Source organism: Pelecanus crispus, chromosome 1, assembly GCF_030463565.1.
Source record: "Pelecanus crispus isolate bPelCri1 chromosome 1, bPelCri1.pri, whole genome shotgun sequence".
In the NCBI taxonomy this organism is placed as follows: Eukaryota; Metazoa; Chordata; class Aves; order Pelecaniformes; family Pelecanidae; genus Pelecanus; species Pelecanus crispus.
The window spans coordinates 98,216,137-98,226,873 of NC_134643.1; the positions used below are offsets into that span (position 1 = coordinate 98,216,137).

Genomic DNA, 10,737 nt, shown 5'->3' on the forward strand with positions numbered 1-10,737 from the left:
CACCTCTCTTCTCTACAGGTGTGATCATTCATACCAATCTTGCTCTGCCTTTTTAAAGGGACACCACTTTAATCTCTATTTGTATGAGACTCCTTGAAAGAAAACAGAAAGTATAACAAAATGGAATCTAAAGAGAAGGCAAGATGGTACAAAAATCATGCTCAGTTTAACTCCATTGTTTCTACCAAATATATTAATTGGAATACCAATGTTGGCAGGTAAAAAAAGAGTACATTTAACTTCAGGTGGAGCGGGGAGGAGACAGGAAATAATGTCTTACACTCAGGGGAGAAGAACTCACAGAAGTCCACCAAAATACAATCCATTTGATGGGAAACTATTCTGGAAGCACTAATATGTTACAGCAATCAGCTACCACAGGCCTGGCTCCTGCCTGGCCTTGACCCTTGGGCCCTGCCACAGCAAATCCCAGCAGCTGGGGCTGGGAGTAGTGTGTGCAGGGACCAGGCAGGCTGGGTGGGCTCCCAGGGTAAGGGCAGCAAGGCCCTTCCGTGTTCAAAATGCTGATACGCATTGCTGCTGGTGTGAAGGAAGTTACCCAACTTTTTTCACACTTCAGGGTCTGTGTACGTGATGGGTGGGGACGGGGGTCATCCCCTGAAGAACCCCTGCTGCTGCAGCGCCTGTAGGGCAGCGCAGGGGACCTCAGCTTCTGCTGCGCTGGCTCTGAACAGCCCAAACTCCCGAGGCAGACACTGAAGAACTGCGAGGTTTACGAAGTGTGAATAACGCTCGTGATTTGTGTTTCTTGCCCTTCTCACTTACGACATTTTGGGAATGCAACGTGTCAGAGTCAGGCCCCAGGCCTTGGAGAGGTGTCCGGGCCAGCGTGCCTTGGCGTCACCGGACCCTGTGGTGGGCCCCCACGGCCGGGGGGCTGGCGGCCGGGCACTGCCTTCTGGGCTGCCCCACAGGCTTCACCCTGCCCCAGGCATCAGCCCGGCCACCGCGCTCGGCCGGGCCCCTGACGGGGCCTTTCCTGCCCCCGCCTGCCGCGCAGGGGCCCTGCCGCGCCGCGGAGCCGGGCTGTGCTGCCAGGCTCGGCCCTGCCAGGCGGGAGGCCCGGAGCTCCCCGCGGCCACGGGCGGCTGGGGGAACCCGTGAGCTTCCCTTCCGCGGCTCTGGGGTGCAGGCACCCAGCAGCGCCCGAGGTGCGCTGGGCGGGGAAGGGGGACGGCACACCGGGCGCTGGGGGCAAGCCCTGTCGCGGGGAGCAGCGCGCCCCCGCGCCAGGGTGACTTAGTCCGGCCCTCGCCCCCCCGCCAACATGGTCCCGCCCGCGCTCGGCCTGCCTCCTGCCCTGCGCAGCGCCGCCCCCGCACTGGGGAAGATGGCGGCGCCCGAGGCGGCGTGGAACCGGCTGGACGTGCCGTGGCCCGCGAGCAGCGCGACGGTGGCCGTGGCGGCCGAGCACCCCGCAGGTCCCGGGGGCGGGCGCCGGGCCGTGCGGCCGGGCTGGGGCGCGGCGGGGGCCCGAGGAGGGGCGGGAGGCGCTTTAAGCCGCTCCCGGGCGCCGTGCGGGACGGCGGCGTTTGCGGCGGTTGGTCGGTCGGCGCTCGCCGGCCGCGGGAGGCGGGGCCGTTGGGGGCCGTTGGGGCGCGCGCGGGGCGGCCGGGGCGGCGGCGGGTGCTGAGGCGGTGCCCGGCTGCCGCCCGCAGTGAAGTGGCTGCCGGCGCTGCGGCGGCGGTGCCACATGGCCGGCAAGCGACTGTCGGGGACAGGCCTGGCCGCCGAGGGACGCGTCCTGCGGGCCGTGCTCTACGTCTACCACAGCAGGTTGCTCCGGCACCGGCCCTACCTGGCCCTGCAGCAGGTGAGGAGCAGCCCCGGCCGGCCGGCAGGTAACCGGCAGCTGGTCGCTGCACCCCCGGCCCCCAGTCACCCCTCCCTGAAAGGCGTTTGGAGTAGCGCTTGGTGCCTGGAGCATCATGCAGAGTATTTTGGAGTAGGTGCGTTTCTGTCATCTTTAAGCCTCCTCACAGTTCAGTTCAGTGGGTTTCCTGGCTCTGTGCAGCCAGCGCAATTTCTGCTTTCCAGCCCTGTGGAACCAATATTCTGTCTCTCAGGCTCATGCCGAGATCTGAAGTAGGTACAATTACATACCTTCAAATACACAAGTAATACAGGGATTTTATTTGCAATTAATTGTAATAATAGGAGGTTAGAAGAATAATCCTAGGCTACTCTATTAGGCACTTTCTGCTTTAAGATGAAAAGCGAACTCCTTACCAGGTAGAGGTGTTGCCAGGATCTTCAAATACCTGTTTTGAAATAGAACAGGAGTTGTTCTTACCTTCTTGATTTGTTTATGCATTTGCATTCTTGAAGGCCACTACCAAAGGCCACTGCATACAGCAGGGAGAAACCATGCAGCACTAATTAACGATGGCCTACTCCAGCCTTTCACTTAATTCCCTATTCACAGTAGTGTGATAAAGGGATCTTTTTCATCATAGTGCAGATACAGGAACATACCAGAGCATTCCATCACGCAAACCTGCAATTTATGCTGTTAAACTGTTGAGGAGAAGGTGTCACTTAATATAGTGTCAGTTCTTAGACCAAGACACTCCTGTCTCTCAAAATACTAGTCAAAGGAGTTTTGTTTTTTTCTAGGTAGAACAATGCTTGAAGCGCCTATGGAAAATGAACTTGGTGGGCTGCATTGAAACTCTGGCAGGACTGATTCCCAAGTAAGTGTTGTGATCCCGTATGTTATACATTCCATTAACTCAGTCTGCAGAGCTAAAGGGGGAATGCTAAATCATAACCATCTTCTCATCCTTGTATCAACACAGGAAAAGTACATCCCAAGCCCATGCAGAGTGCTTAGTTCCCAGCCAGCCTATGCTGGAAACAGTGGCTCTGAAGGTACTGGGAGGTTGCAAGCTCATACTACGTCTACTGGACTGTTGCTGTAAAGCTTTTCTGTATCCTTTTTTCACCATGAAAACATTCTTACAGTTCACCAGCAGCACCTCACGAGACCAAAACTAGGTCTGCTCTAGGCCCTGTATTGCTGATGGACTCAACTGTGCAATTCATACGTGCAGCTTGAAGTTTCTTTGATAGCAAACATCTTATTTTCAAGTTATTATGTAGGAACCTCAGGCTGTTGGCTGGCTGCTGTTCCGGCCTTGAGCAACCCAAAGTTCGGATACTCATCTCCCAAACTATCCAGGATATTGCCTTGTGAATTGCCTCTAGTTGGTGTGTTCAGCAAGTCTCATTACATGCTGTTTATTTTTTATCCTTAACCAGTGTAATCTTCAGCTTGTCCGTTAAACATCTCTGCTCGGAAGAATTCATACTTTTGAACACTGTGGCTTCAGGGTTGTTGAGCCGGCTATGGTTTGTGTATTCAAAAGTCTGTCTTGTTTATTGTCTGTCTGTTTGATGTGCCTGTCAGGGAGAAGGGCTTGTAATTAGGCCTTGCTGCTGAGTGAGCTTTATTCAGTTGGGAGGAGGAGGGGGGCTCCCTCCATCCTTTTGGACTTGATTCTAGCACCTGAAGAGTTGTGTAAGTGGAGAGAGACTTCTTACATGCTGTTATGGAAGGCTTTGCTCTTGGTTCATGGCAAACTTTACGTGGTGCTAATAAAATCACAGTGTTAATACCAGCCTGCTACAAACACTAACATCTGGTACTCTTTGCACCAAGCAATAAGTCCTGCCTCGTGCTGAAATGGAAAGGCTGGGATAAAGTTGTTCTGTAATACTGCTGAGTTTTCCAGGGAAATCAGTGTTCTGGTCTCTCTCAGTATGAGAAAGTAACTGCTGTCTGTAGCTGAAGGAGTAACAGCATTGTGTGGAAGAACTCAGTAAAACATACTTTGGCACAAGAGATCTGTCTCCCCAGTAAGCAGGCGATTGTACAGCACCAGTGCTAGCACCATTATCCTGAGTTGCTACAGGTTGCTTTTGGGGGGAAGACCTCATGTCAAATGATTTGGACGTGACCCGAGAACCTGATAAGTCTCGGGTGCAGCACTCAGCAAAGCTCTAGGGAAGCAGAGGGGCTCCTGATCAGGTATTTACTAGCCAAGTCACTCCTACATTCTGATCTTGAACAGTTCCTTAAAGCTCAGACTAATATTAAGGAAAGTGTGGTGATGGAGTGTAAAAAGATAAGCGTGTATTGAAGGGGAATAGGGAAAGGGCAGCTTGGATTTCTTCCATCAGCTCTTCCGCTTGAGCTGAAGGTAGTTGTTCAGTGAGCACAAGGTTTTGCTAGAGGAGACTCTATCTTTTTGTCTTTTCTCTTCAGGGTTCAGTACAGGTGTGTATTGCAGAGCCTCATGTCCTTGTATGGCATGTTGTCAACATCACTTCATCTGGTATCTGAGACCCAACAGGTGCCTTACATCAAGGGGTTTACCTTCCCTTCTGATATCAGTAACTTCCTTGGAGTTAACATTTCTTCTGAGGTGAAGAAGCAAAAGGCTAGAATGCTTACAGCAAAAAAACCTACCAGCTGGCTGAAGAAGCTCTTCCCAACAATGCCAGAGGCAGCATCAGAGGTCGGCAAAAAGAGAAATTTTGCGACCTGCACGCGTGCTGTGAAAAGCTGTAGCATCCCATGCCCCATAGACATCGGAGAGGCAGTTCTGGTGACCAGAGCCAGCAGAGGTAAAGCCTTGTGCCACAGTGTTACTGGTTTCTGACATCTCGGAGACTGACCGCAACTTCTGTCCAACAGTGCCAAGCACTTCTACTACCCACAGAGTGCGGTTCTAGTACAAACTCCCCTCTCCTGTCCTTGGAAGAGGAGGAGAATGCTGCATGTACCCTTGCCTTTATAAAGCTGTGGATAATGTCAGTATTGTGAGGTGATTTTGGGGGGTTTGTTTTTGTGGGTTTTTTTTGGTTTTTTAAACGTGATACAGCCTGGAGAGAAGCAGGTAATGAATGCAGTATACAGGTCCTGTAAATAGTTATTTGCATTTTCCTGCTTCTGCATAGATGGGGCTCAAGGATAGTGACGGAAGCTAAGAGCACTGTCTGCAGTCCATGCAAGAGTAGATAAGGCTGTAAGTACAGGATGCAAGTATCCTGTGCTTGCTGGTTCTGGGCTGCGTCCAAGTCTTCCCCTGCAGTCAGGGCTATGGCCAGTGACTGCAGGCATCCAGGTGTTTGCGTGAAGCTTTTACCCATTAAGTTCTCCTTTGCAGCTGTCTGTAAATCTCTGCATCCTCTTTATCCCTTGCCAGCTGCCATGTGAGATAAGCATTGTCCCCTTGAGTTTGCCTGGAAATGCTGAGTACAGGTGTGAGCGTGCTGAGACAGCGGGAGATCTGAGCTCAGCAGGGCAAAGCACTGCGGTGTCTCTGTGCAAAGACTTGAAACTGTCTTTACTTCATAATGGGAACTCTTATATCCCTTTGTAGGGAAGCACCTGGGATTTGATGTGAAGAGCTTACTTGGACCATCCAGACCTCCAACACAAGAGGTTTGTATGGTACCGTTTTAACTTTTTTTTTTTTAAACTTTAAAGACCCTAACACTCAAAACGTGATATCTCTGATTGAAAATGTCCCCTTTCCCTGCCTTATTTTTTCTTGTCTAACAATCCAAGTTAGCGTGGAAGCTTTGCACTGGAAATCACTATGAATATCTGCTTAGGAATTGTGAAATGACCAGAGAGCAAGTCAGTGGTAGACAGGAATATGAACCAATTATCTGTCTTTGTATTCCGCAAAACAAGACTGCTCTTCCACTTTCTCCTTAGGAAATACGGAATGTTCTTACAAAAACTTCAGTGCTCTGCTCCTCTCCAGCAGAGAGGATCAGGCATGTCATGTTTTTAAAAGACTGTTTTTGTTATTCTTTGTTTCAGGGTATAAGCATTGCATCAACACCTTTTAAAGTAAAGTCAGCACCGCTTTCCTCTCGTATAGCAAAATTGCAGCATGCTGGATCTCTTGTACAGATGGTCCAAATAGCTACGTCATTTGGGGAGCTGTCAGAGGCACTCAGAAAAGCTATCCTGTGGTGCAAAGGCAACAAATTCAAATCAGAAGCTTATTTTCTGCGTAACAAGTTGTTGAAAAGCAACCGGCTGCACCACGTAGAGGCTCAAGGATGCAGGTAATTGTGCACGGGTGTGGGGTTTCTGGATCTGACACTTTACATTTTAATATGTATTTTCCTACAGTGTAGAGAAACGCAGTGGTCTAACCATTCTTTTTAAACTCAAATGTTGGATCACTACTTCAGGTTACTGGACGCTCTGACATGAACATTCTGTTTAGCTTCAGTCATTTGTGAAAGGATTTAAAAGGCTAACAAATGCACAAATATTTAAGAGGGCAGATGAAAATGCAACTTAAATCATGTGCATGTTTAACGGTAACAATTATATGATGCAAGGGGTGTTGTCTGTCTTCAGAATGCCCTGGCTACTGTTGTACAAGGTGCTGTTGTATCTCCTTGGTATGACAAGGAAAATGGTAGAGAAGGCTAATAACCAAGTCTCTCCAAACCCCAAATGAAATAACGCTTTAGCAGCTGATAAAGTTATGTTTTGTGCACCTTCCTCCCCTTAAGCTTGAAGAAAAAACTGTGCTGTGTCAAAACATCTGTCTGTAAATACCTCCTGTATGGGTCACAAAATACACGCTGGCCAAAGCAGTACCTTGGGGCACGGTTCTGTCGAAGGAGGATCAAATCATCCGTGTGCTTGAAGAGAACTCTGAAGACTGTTCGGCAAAAACCTTCTGAGCTTTTTGGGGTCTGTGAGAACAGTGCATCACTCATCCTCCCAGCTTACCAGGATGGGCCTCCGAGTCGGGAAGGACATCCCAGTGCTGATACAGGCTGTGTCAAACTAAACACAGCACGGACCCCTAAGCAGCTGCTGCTGGAAGGAAGCCCTGGCCCTGTGTGGAAAGAAGCTACTGAGAACATGGATATTGATTCTATTTTTGCAGCAATGGGTGTCTGACTCCAGACTTGCAAGGAGGAAAGGGGTCAAGTCATTCCAATTTTTTTTCAGGTGCCACTCTCAGAACCCTAATGGTGTCTTGGTAACTTGCACCCTGAATTCTGCTAAGAAAGCAGAAACTATTTTGTTAATTTTTTTATAAAACAGCTTAGCCTTTTTTTATGGAAGGGTGTTCCAAACAGCTGAATAGTCTTCATCCTTTTACCTAGCCTTGTCCAGGAACAGTGACTTTGAGTTACCCTTACTCAGTGTTCCTTCTCTATTGCTCGACCACATGTTAAGTGCTGCTGTCAAATCCACAGTGCACATAGTGACCATCCACGGCGGAAGGCAGCAGCTGATCACTTGCTGCTGCTTAGGGCAAAAGACTTGCCACCACTTTTCCAAGGAAGCAGTCTTGTACCCTTCCTTCTGTGTTGCTTGTATAGGGGGCAGCCTTGACTTACAGTATTATTGCTGTTCAGTGTTTGTTATCCTTGTCTTGAAATGAAGAGTTAACTGAACCTACTACCTCTGAGTAGGGGAAGGCACAGCTGTGGCCTGCAACAGTAAACTCCTGACTGGTGTACATGTTTCTCACTGTCCTGAAATCTTCTCAATGTAAGTGCAACTTCTGCCTGCTTGGCAGTGTAAAGCGCAGCTACTCCAACATGTATTAATGAAATAATGGTAGAACAAGCAATGGGGTTAGTCGTTTCTGCCAGGCTCTTGCTTGTCACTAAGTCCCAAGACCAGGATCACCAGAAAATATGAAGAAAAAGTTGTCTTGGAATGAAAAACAGGAATCTGCTTTATTGTAGAGCACCTGCCAAAGGAAAGGCAAGGCTGTAAGTGCAAGTAAATCTGGCATAGGTTAACTTCAATTTTCTAGGTTTAATATTGGTAAAAAAACAAAAGAGCTGTGCCCATTGGGACAGAAATAAAAATTACCTTCCTAGCCAATTAAGTGCTAAAACCCCTGTATTATGCACCTTGTGTGAATAGATCAATTATATGATTAGTTATGAGGAGTGGGCACAAACAAAATGTTTTATTCAAAGAGCATATACAGAGCAAGGAGCAGAACTTCTATAGTAGTTTGGCCTTGAAGACTGTCCAGTTAACCAAGATCCATCTTCTGTTTCCTGTGACAGGAATAGCCAGTGATAACTGAAATAGTTGTAGAGAGTCACCCCTCATTAGCCCTCTAGATATCTGATTCAACACAGTCCTACTTCAGACAGACTTCCTGCCATTACAAAAATCTTGAGAGCTCTTATTTCATAAAATGGTATAAAAATACATAAGTATACCACGTACAATCAGATAACATTCAGCTGCTTGAATACTTTTCAGAAGATGCTAGGAGCAAGGGCAGACATCCTAGCAGTGACCTCCATCCTGAATAACCCCTCCGAACACCACACATAACATTCCTTCCTTTTGGGCAGCAGGTGCCCAAGTAATGCCCCAGTGTGGCCTGCACACAGAATCAAGATCCATAGTTTGCTTCATCAAAGGCCTTTCTGGCTCGTTTCAGTTCTTCATTCATAGTTAGGAGGTCTTTAACTCTGGCAAACTTCCGGGGGTCTTTGCGGATTAGAAAGACAATGTCCTCAACCTGTACGCGACCCTGCCGCCCAATTGACATGGCCTTGTGTGTCTGTTAGAGGAAAAGGGGAAAGTCAGCAGGGTTCCTTCACCCCTTAATTTCTTTTAAGCTCACAATTCCACTTTATTTCCTGTTGTTTTATAATCAAAAAGTAAGCAATTGCAGGATCTGGGCACCACCATCCTAGTCACAAGAGAACTTCCCAATAAACCATAGACTTGCTGTCACTCTGCTGACCCCAGCTGCTCTAAGTGATAACACTTACACCCAGCACATACCGCTATATACACATAACAGTAATGATATCAAAACTAAAGCCAGATTACATGTAGGACACCCAGCCTGCAGAGTGCTTGAAGATTAACAGCATCAGGCAGAACTTGGAAGCAACGTGAAGTACCTGTGTCACAGGACAGTTTAGGGCATTTTGATGAGGGAAGGCAAGGCCAGCCTTTCAAAAGAAAAGGAATCCACAAACAGTATGAATAACTTTTTGGAAAAAAAAGAAAACAAACTTTCAAAGAGTATCCAAATGTCTGGAAAAGTGACAGCTTCAGGCCCCAGAAGCTTGCATTTCTTTTGTAGCGCAGAGCTACGTTCCCATCCATGTAAAGACACTGGGAGTACACAGGAAGTCAATAGACTTTCACAGCTGAGCCTTGTCTTTTGTGAGCTGCCCATGTCATGATGCCACAGTAAACCCCAAAGTCAGCTGTGTATTCCCTCCCCCAATACTAATCTAACTGCTATTTAAGGACTTCAGACACTGTTCTAAATCCACATGGAGGAAGAGTTTTGTCTTAATCTTGGAAGAGCGAAGTCTAAGTTTAGCTTTTTCCTACTAGCATCTGAGTTTTGGGCCTGGGATAATGCAGTATTTGAGTCAGAGGTATTAACCTTCAGAAGACTAAAGTCTTAGTGAGGATGCTGTCTAGAGCTGACTTACCATTTCTGTGATAAACTCTATTACCAGGTCCTCAAGAATGTCCACTGATTCTGTGTAAGGGTTCTGGTCATCCCCGAATCCATACATCATGCATCTTACTGCAGAAAGAAACGCTCAGCGTGAGGCTTCTTTCATCCATTCAGCGCTCTCAGCAGCACACACCTAGGTAGAGCTCCCCAGCCTACGCATTCACGCACCAGGATGGCACTCCTGTCTGTTGGGCAGGACGATTCTTGAGCAAACATACAGGAAATAAGCAGGTAGAAGCCAACAAAAGCCTCATGCTGTATATACAGAGAAGCATGTCTGATGACGCACTCTTTAAATATGCATTTAGCCTACCGAATACTGAACATTGACAGCGTGACTGACCTTTGGCACAGTTAGGTTCAGAGGATGCATTAGCAATGTTTTTTTGGGGGGTCTACACGACAGCTTTCTGCACTTTCAGCCAGGGCACAGAATGAAAGCCGCTGCTTTGCTAAGGAAAACTGAGTTTTGGAACTCCATAGCTGCCTCCTCAGAGTTTCAGCTGTGTTTGGGGGAAGGACACCGTCCCTAAAAGCCGCAGGGAGCCCTGCAGCGAGTGACCTGTCGGCGCTGGGCAGGGGTTTCTGGCTCGGCTCGGCTCGACTCACGTTCTTTGGAGAACAGCCTCTTCCTCTTGCCTTGCCCGCCATCCAGGCCCCCACCGGCTTCTTCCGCGTCTTCTTCAAACTAGAGGGGTACAGCGGAGGAGGGGCGGCCGTCAGCGCCCGGGGCGGCGGGGGACCCGACCCCTTCCCTTCCCGCCCCATCCCCGGCTCGGGGCGAAGGCCTGGGCCAGCAGCCCCCCCCGCGGCACAGGAGGGCGCCTGGGATGCGGCCCGTCCAGCTCCGCGCCCCCGCTACTCACCGGCGCGTCCTCCTCCTCGTCAGCCATGACTGCCAGACCCCGCCGGGCGCTTCCGGGCGGGGCGGAAGGGTTTCCGCTTCCTCCGCCCCGCCCCCCGCGGAGGCCGCTATGTTGTGGTACGGTAGAGGGAGGGGGCTGGGGTGGCCTGGGCCTGTCGCGCTCCGCACCTCTTCCTCCTCGCCGTCCGCGGTTGCTCTCCCCGGCGGACTCTGGCTGCCAGCTCCGCTCCCGCCGCCCTCCGCGCCTGGCTGGGCCAGCTGCCCCGCCCGGCGCTTCCCGCAGAGTGGCGGCGGTTGAGCCCCGCCGCCTCGCGCTACCGCTCGCTCTCCTCTGGAGACCCG

The 10,737-nt window shown here is 49.8% G+C and overlaps 2 protein-coding genes across 3 annotated transcripts; one reads left to right on the plus strand and one right to left on the minus strand.

Moving 5' to 3' along the window:
• The first annotated feature begins 1,273 nt into the window (after window positions 1–1,273).
• Window positions 1,274–7,005, plus strand: RMP64 (ribonuclease MRP subunit p64). Its single transcript, XM_075723625.1, has 9 exons — window positions 1,274–1,442; window positions 1,680–1,834; window positions 2,638–2,714; window positions 2,820–2,951; window positions 3,295–3,372; window positions 4,289–4,650; window positions 5,409–5,470; window positions 5,858–6,108; window positions 6,568–7,005. Exons 1-9 carry the CDS (start codon window positions 1,289–1,291, stop codon window positions 6,962–6,964), a joined length of 1,668 nt encoding a protein of 555 aa, XP_075579740.1. The 5' UTR covers window positions 1,274–1,288; the 3' UTR covers window positions 6,965–7,005.
• A 724-nt stretch (window positions 7,006–7,729) lies between these two features.
• On the minus strand, window positions 7,730–10,423 carry TAF13 (TATA-box binding protein associated factor 13). Of its 2 annotated transcripts, XR_012831749.1 has the most exons (5): window positions 10,397–10,423; window positions 10,140–10,218; window positions 9,502–9,599; window positions 8,264–8,606; window positions 7,730–7,769 (listed from the first exon to the last, which is right to left on the minus strand). XR_012831749.1 is itself a non-coding variant. In XM_075723032.1 (4 exons), exons 1-4 carry the CDS (start codon window positions 10,421–10,423, stop codon window positions 8,436–8,438), a joined length of 375 nt encoding a protein of 124 aa, XP_075579147.1. In that variant the 3' UTR covers window positions 7,792–8,435. The 2 variants fall into 2 exon arrangements, 1 of the variants encoding a protein (XP_075579147.1); XM_075723032.1 differs by lacking the exon at window positions 7,730–7,769 and having other exon boundaries at window positions 7,792–8,606.
• Window positions 10,424–10,737: the final 314 nt, after the last annotated feature.

What these genes read in the sequence shown, in the direction of transcription:
- RMP64 (XM_075723625.1), top strand. Translation starts at nt 1,289, where the DNA reads ATGGTCCCGCCCGCGCTCGGCCTGCCTCCTGCCCTGCGCAGCGCCGCC. An exon ending in GGCGGCCGAGCACCCCGCAG is followed by an intron (nt 1,443 to 1,679) that starts GTCCCGGGGGCG and finishes TGCCGCCCGCAG; the next exon opens with TGAAGTGGCTGCCGGCGCTG. An exon ending in GTAGAGGCTCAAGGATGCAG is followed by an intron (nt 6,109 to 6,567) that starts GTAATTGTGCAC and finishes CCTCCCCTTAAG; the next exon opens with CTTGAAGAAAAAACTGTGCT.
- TAF13 (XM_075723032.1), bottom strand. Translation starts at nt 10,423, where the DNA reads ATGGCTGACGAGGAGGAGGACGCGCCG. An exon ending in GAGGCTGTTCTCCAAAGAAC is followed by an intron (nt 9,600 to 10,139) that starts GTGAGTCGAGCC and finishes TTCTTTCTGCAG; the next exon opens with TAAGATGCATGATGTATGGA. An exon ending in TAGAGTTTATCACAGAAATG is followed by an intron (nt 8,607 to 9,501) that starts GTAAGTCAGCTC and finishes TTCCTCTAACAG; the next exon opens with ACACACAAGGCCATGTCAAT.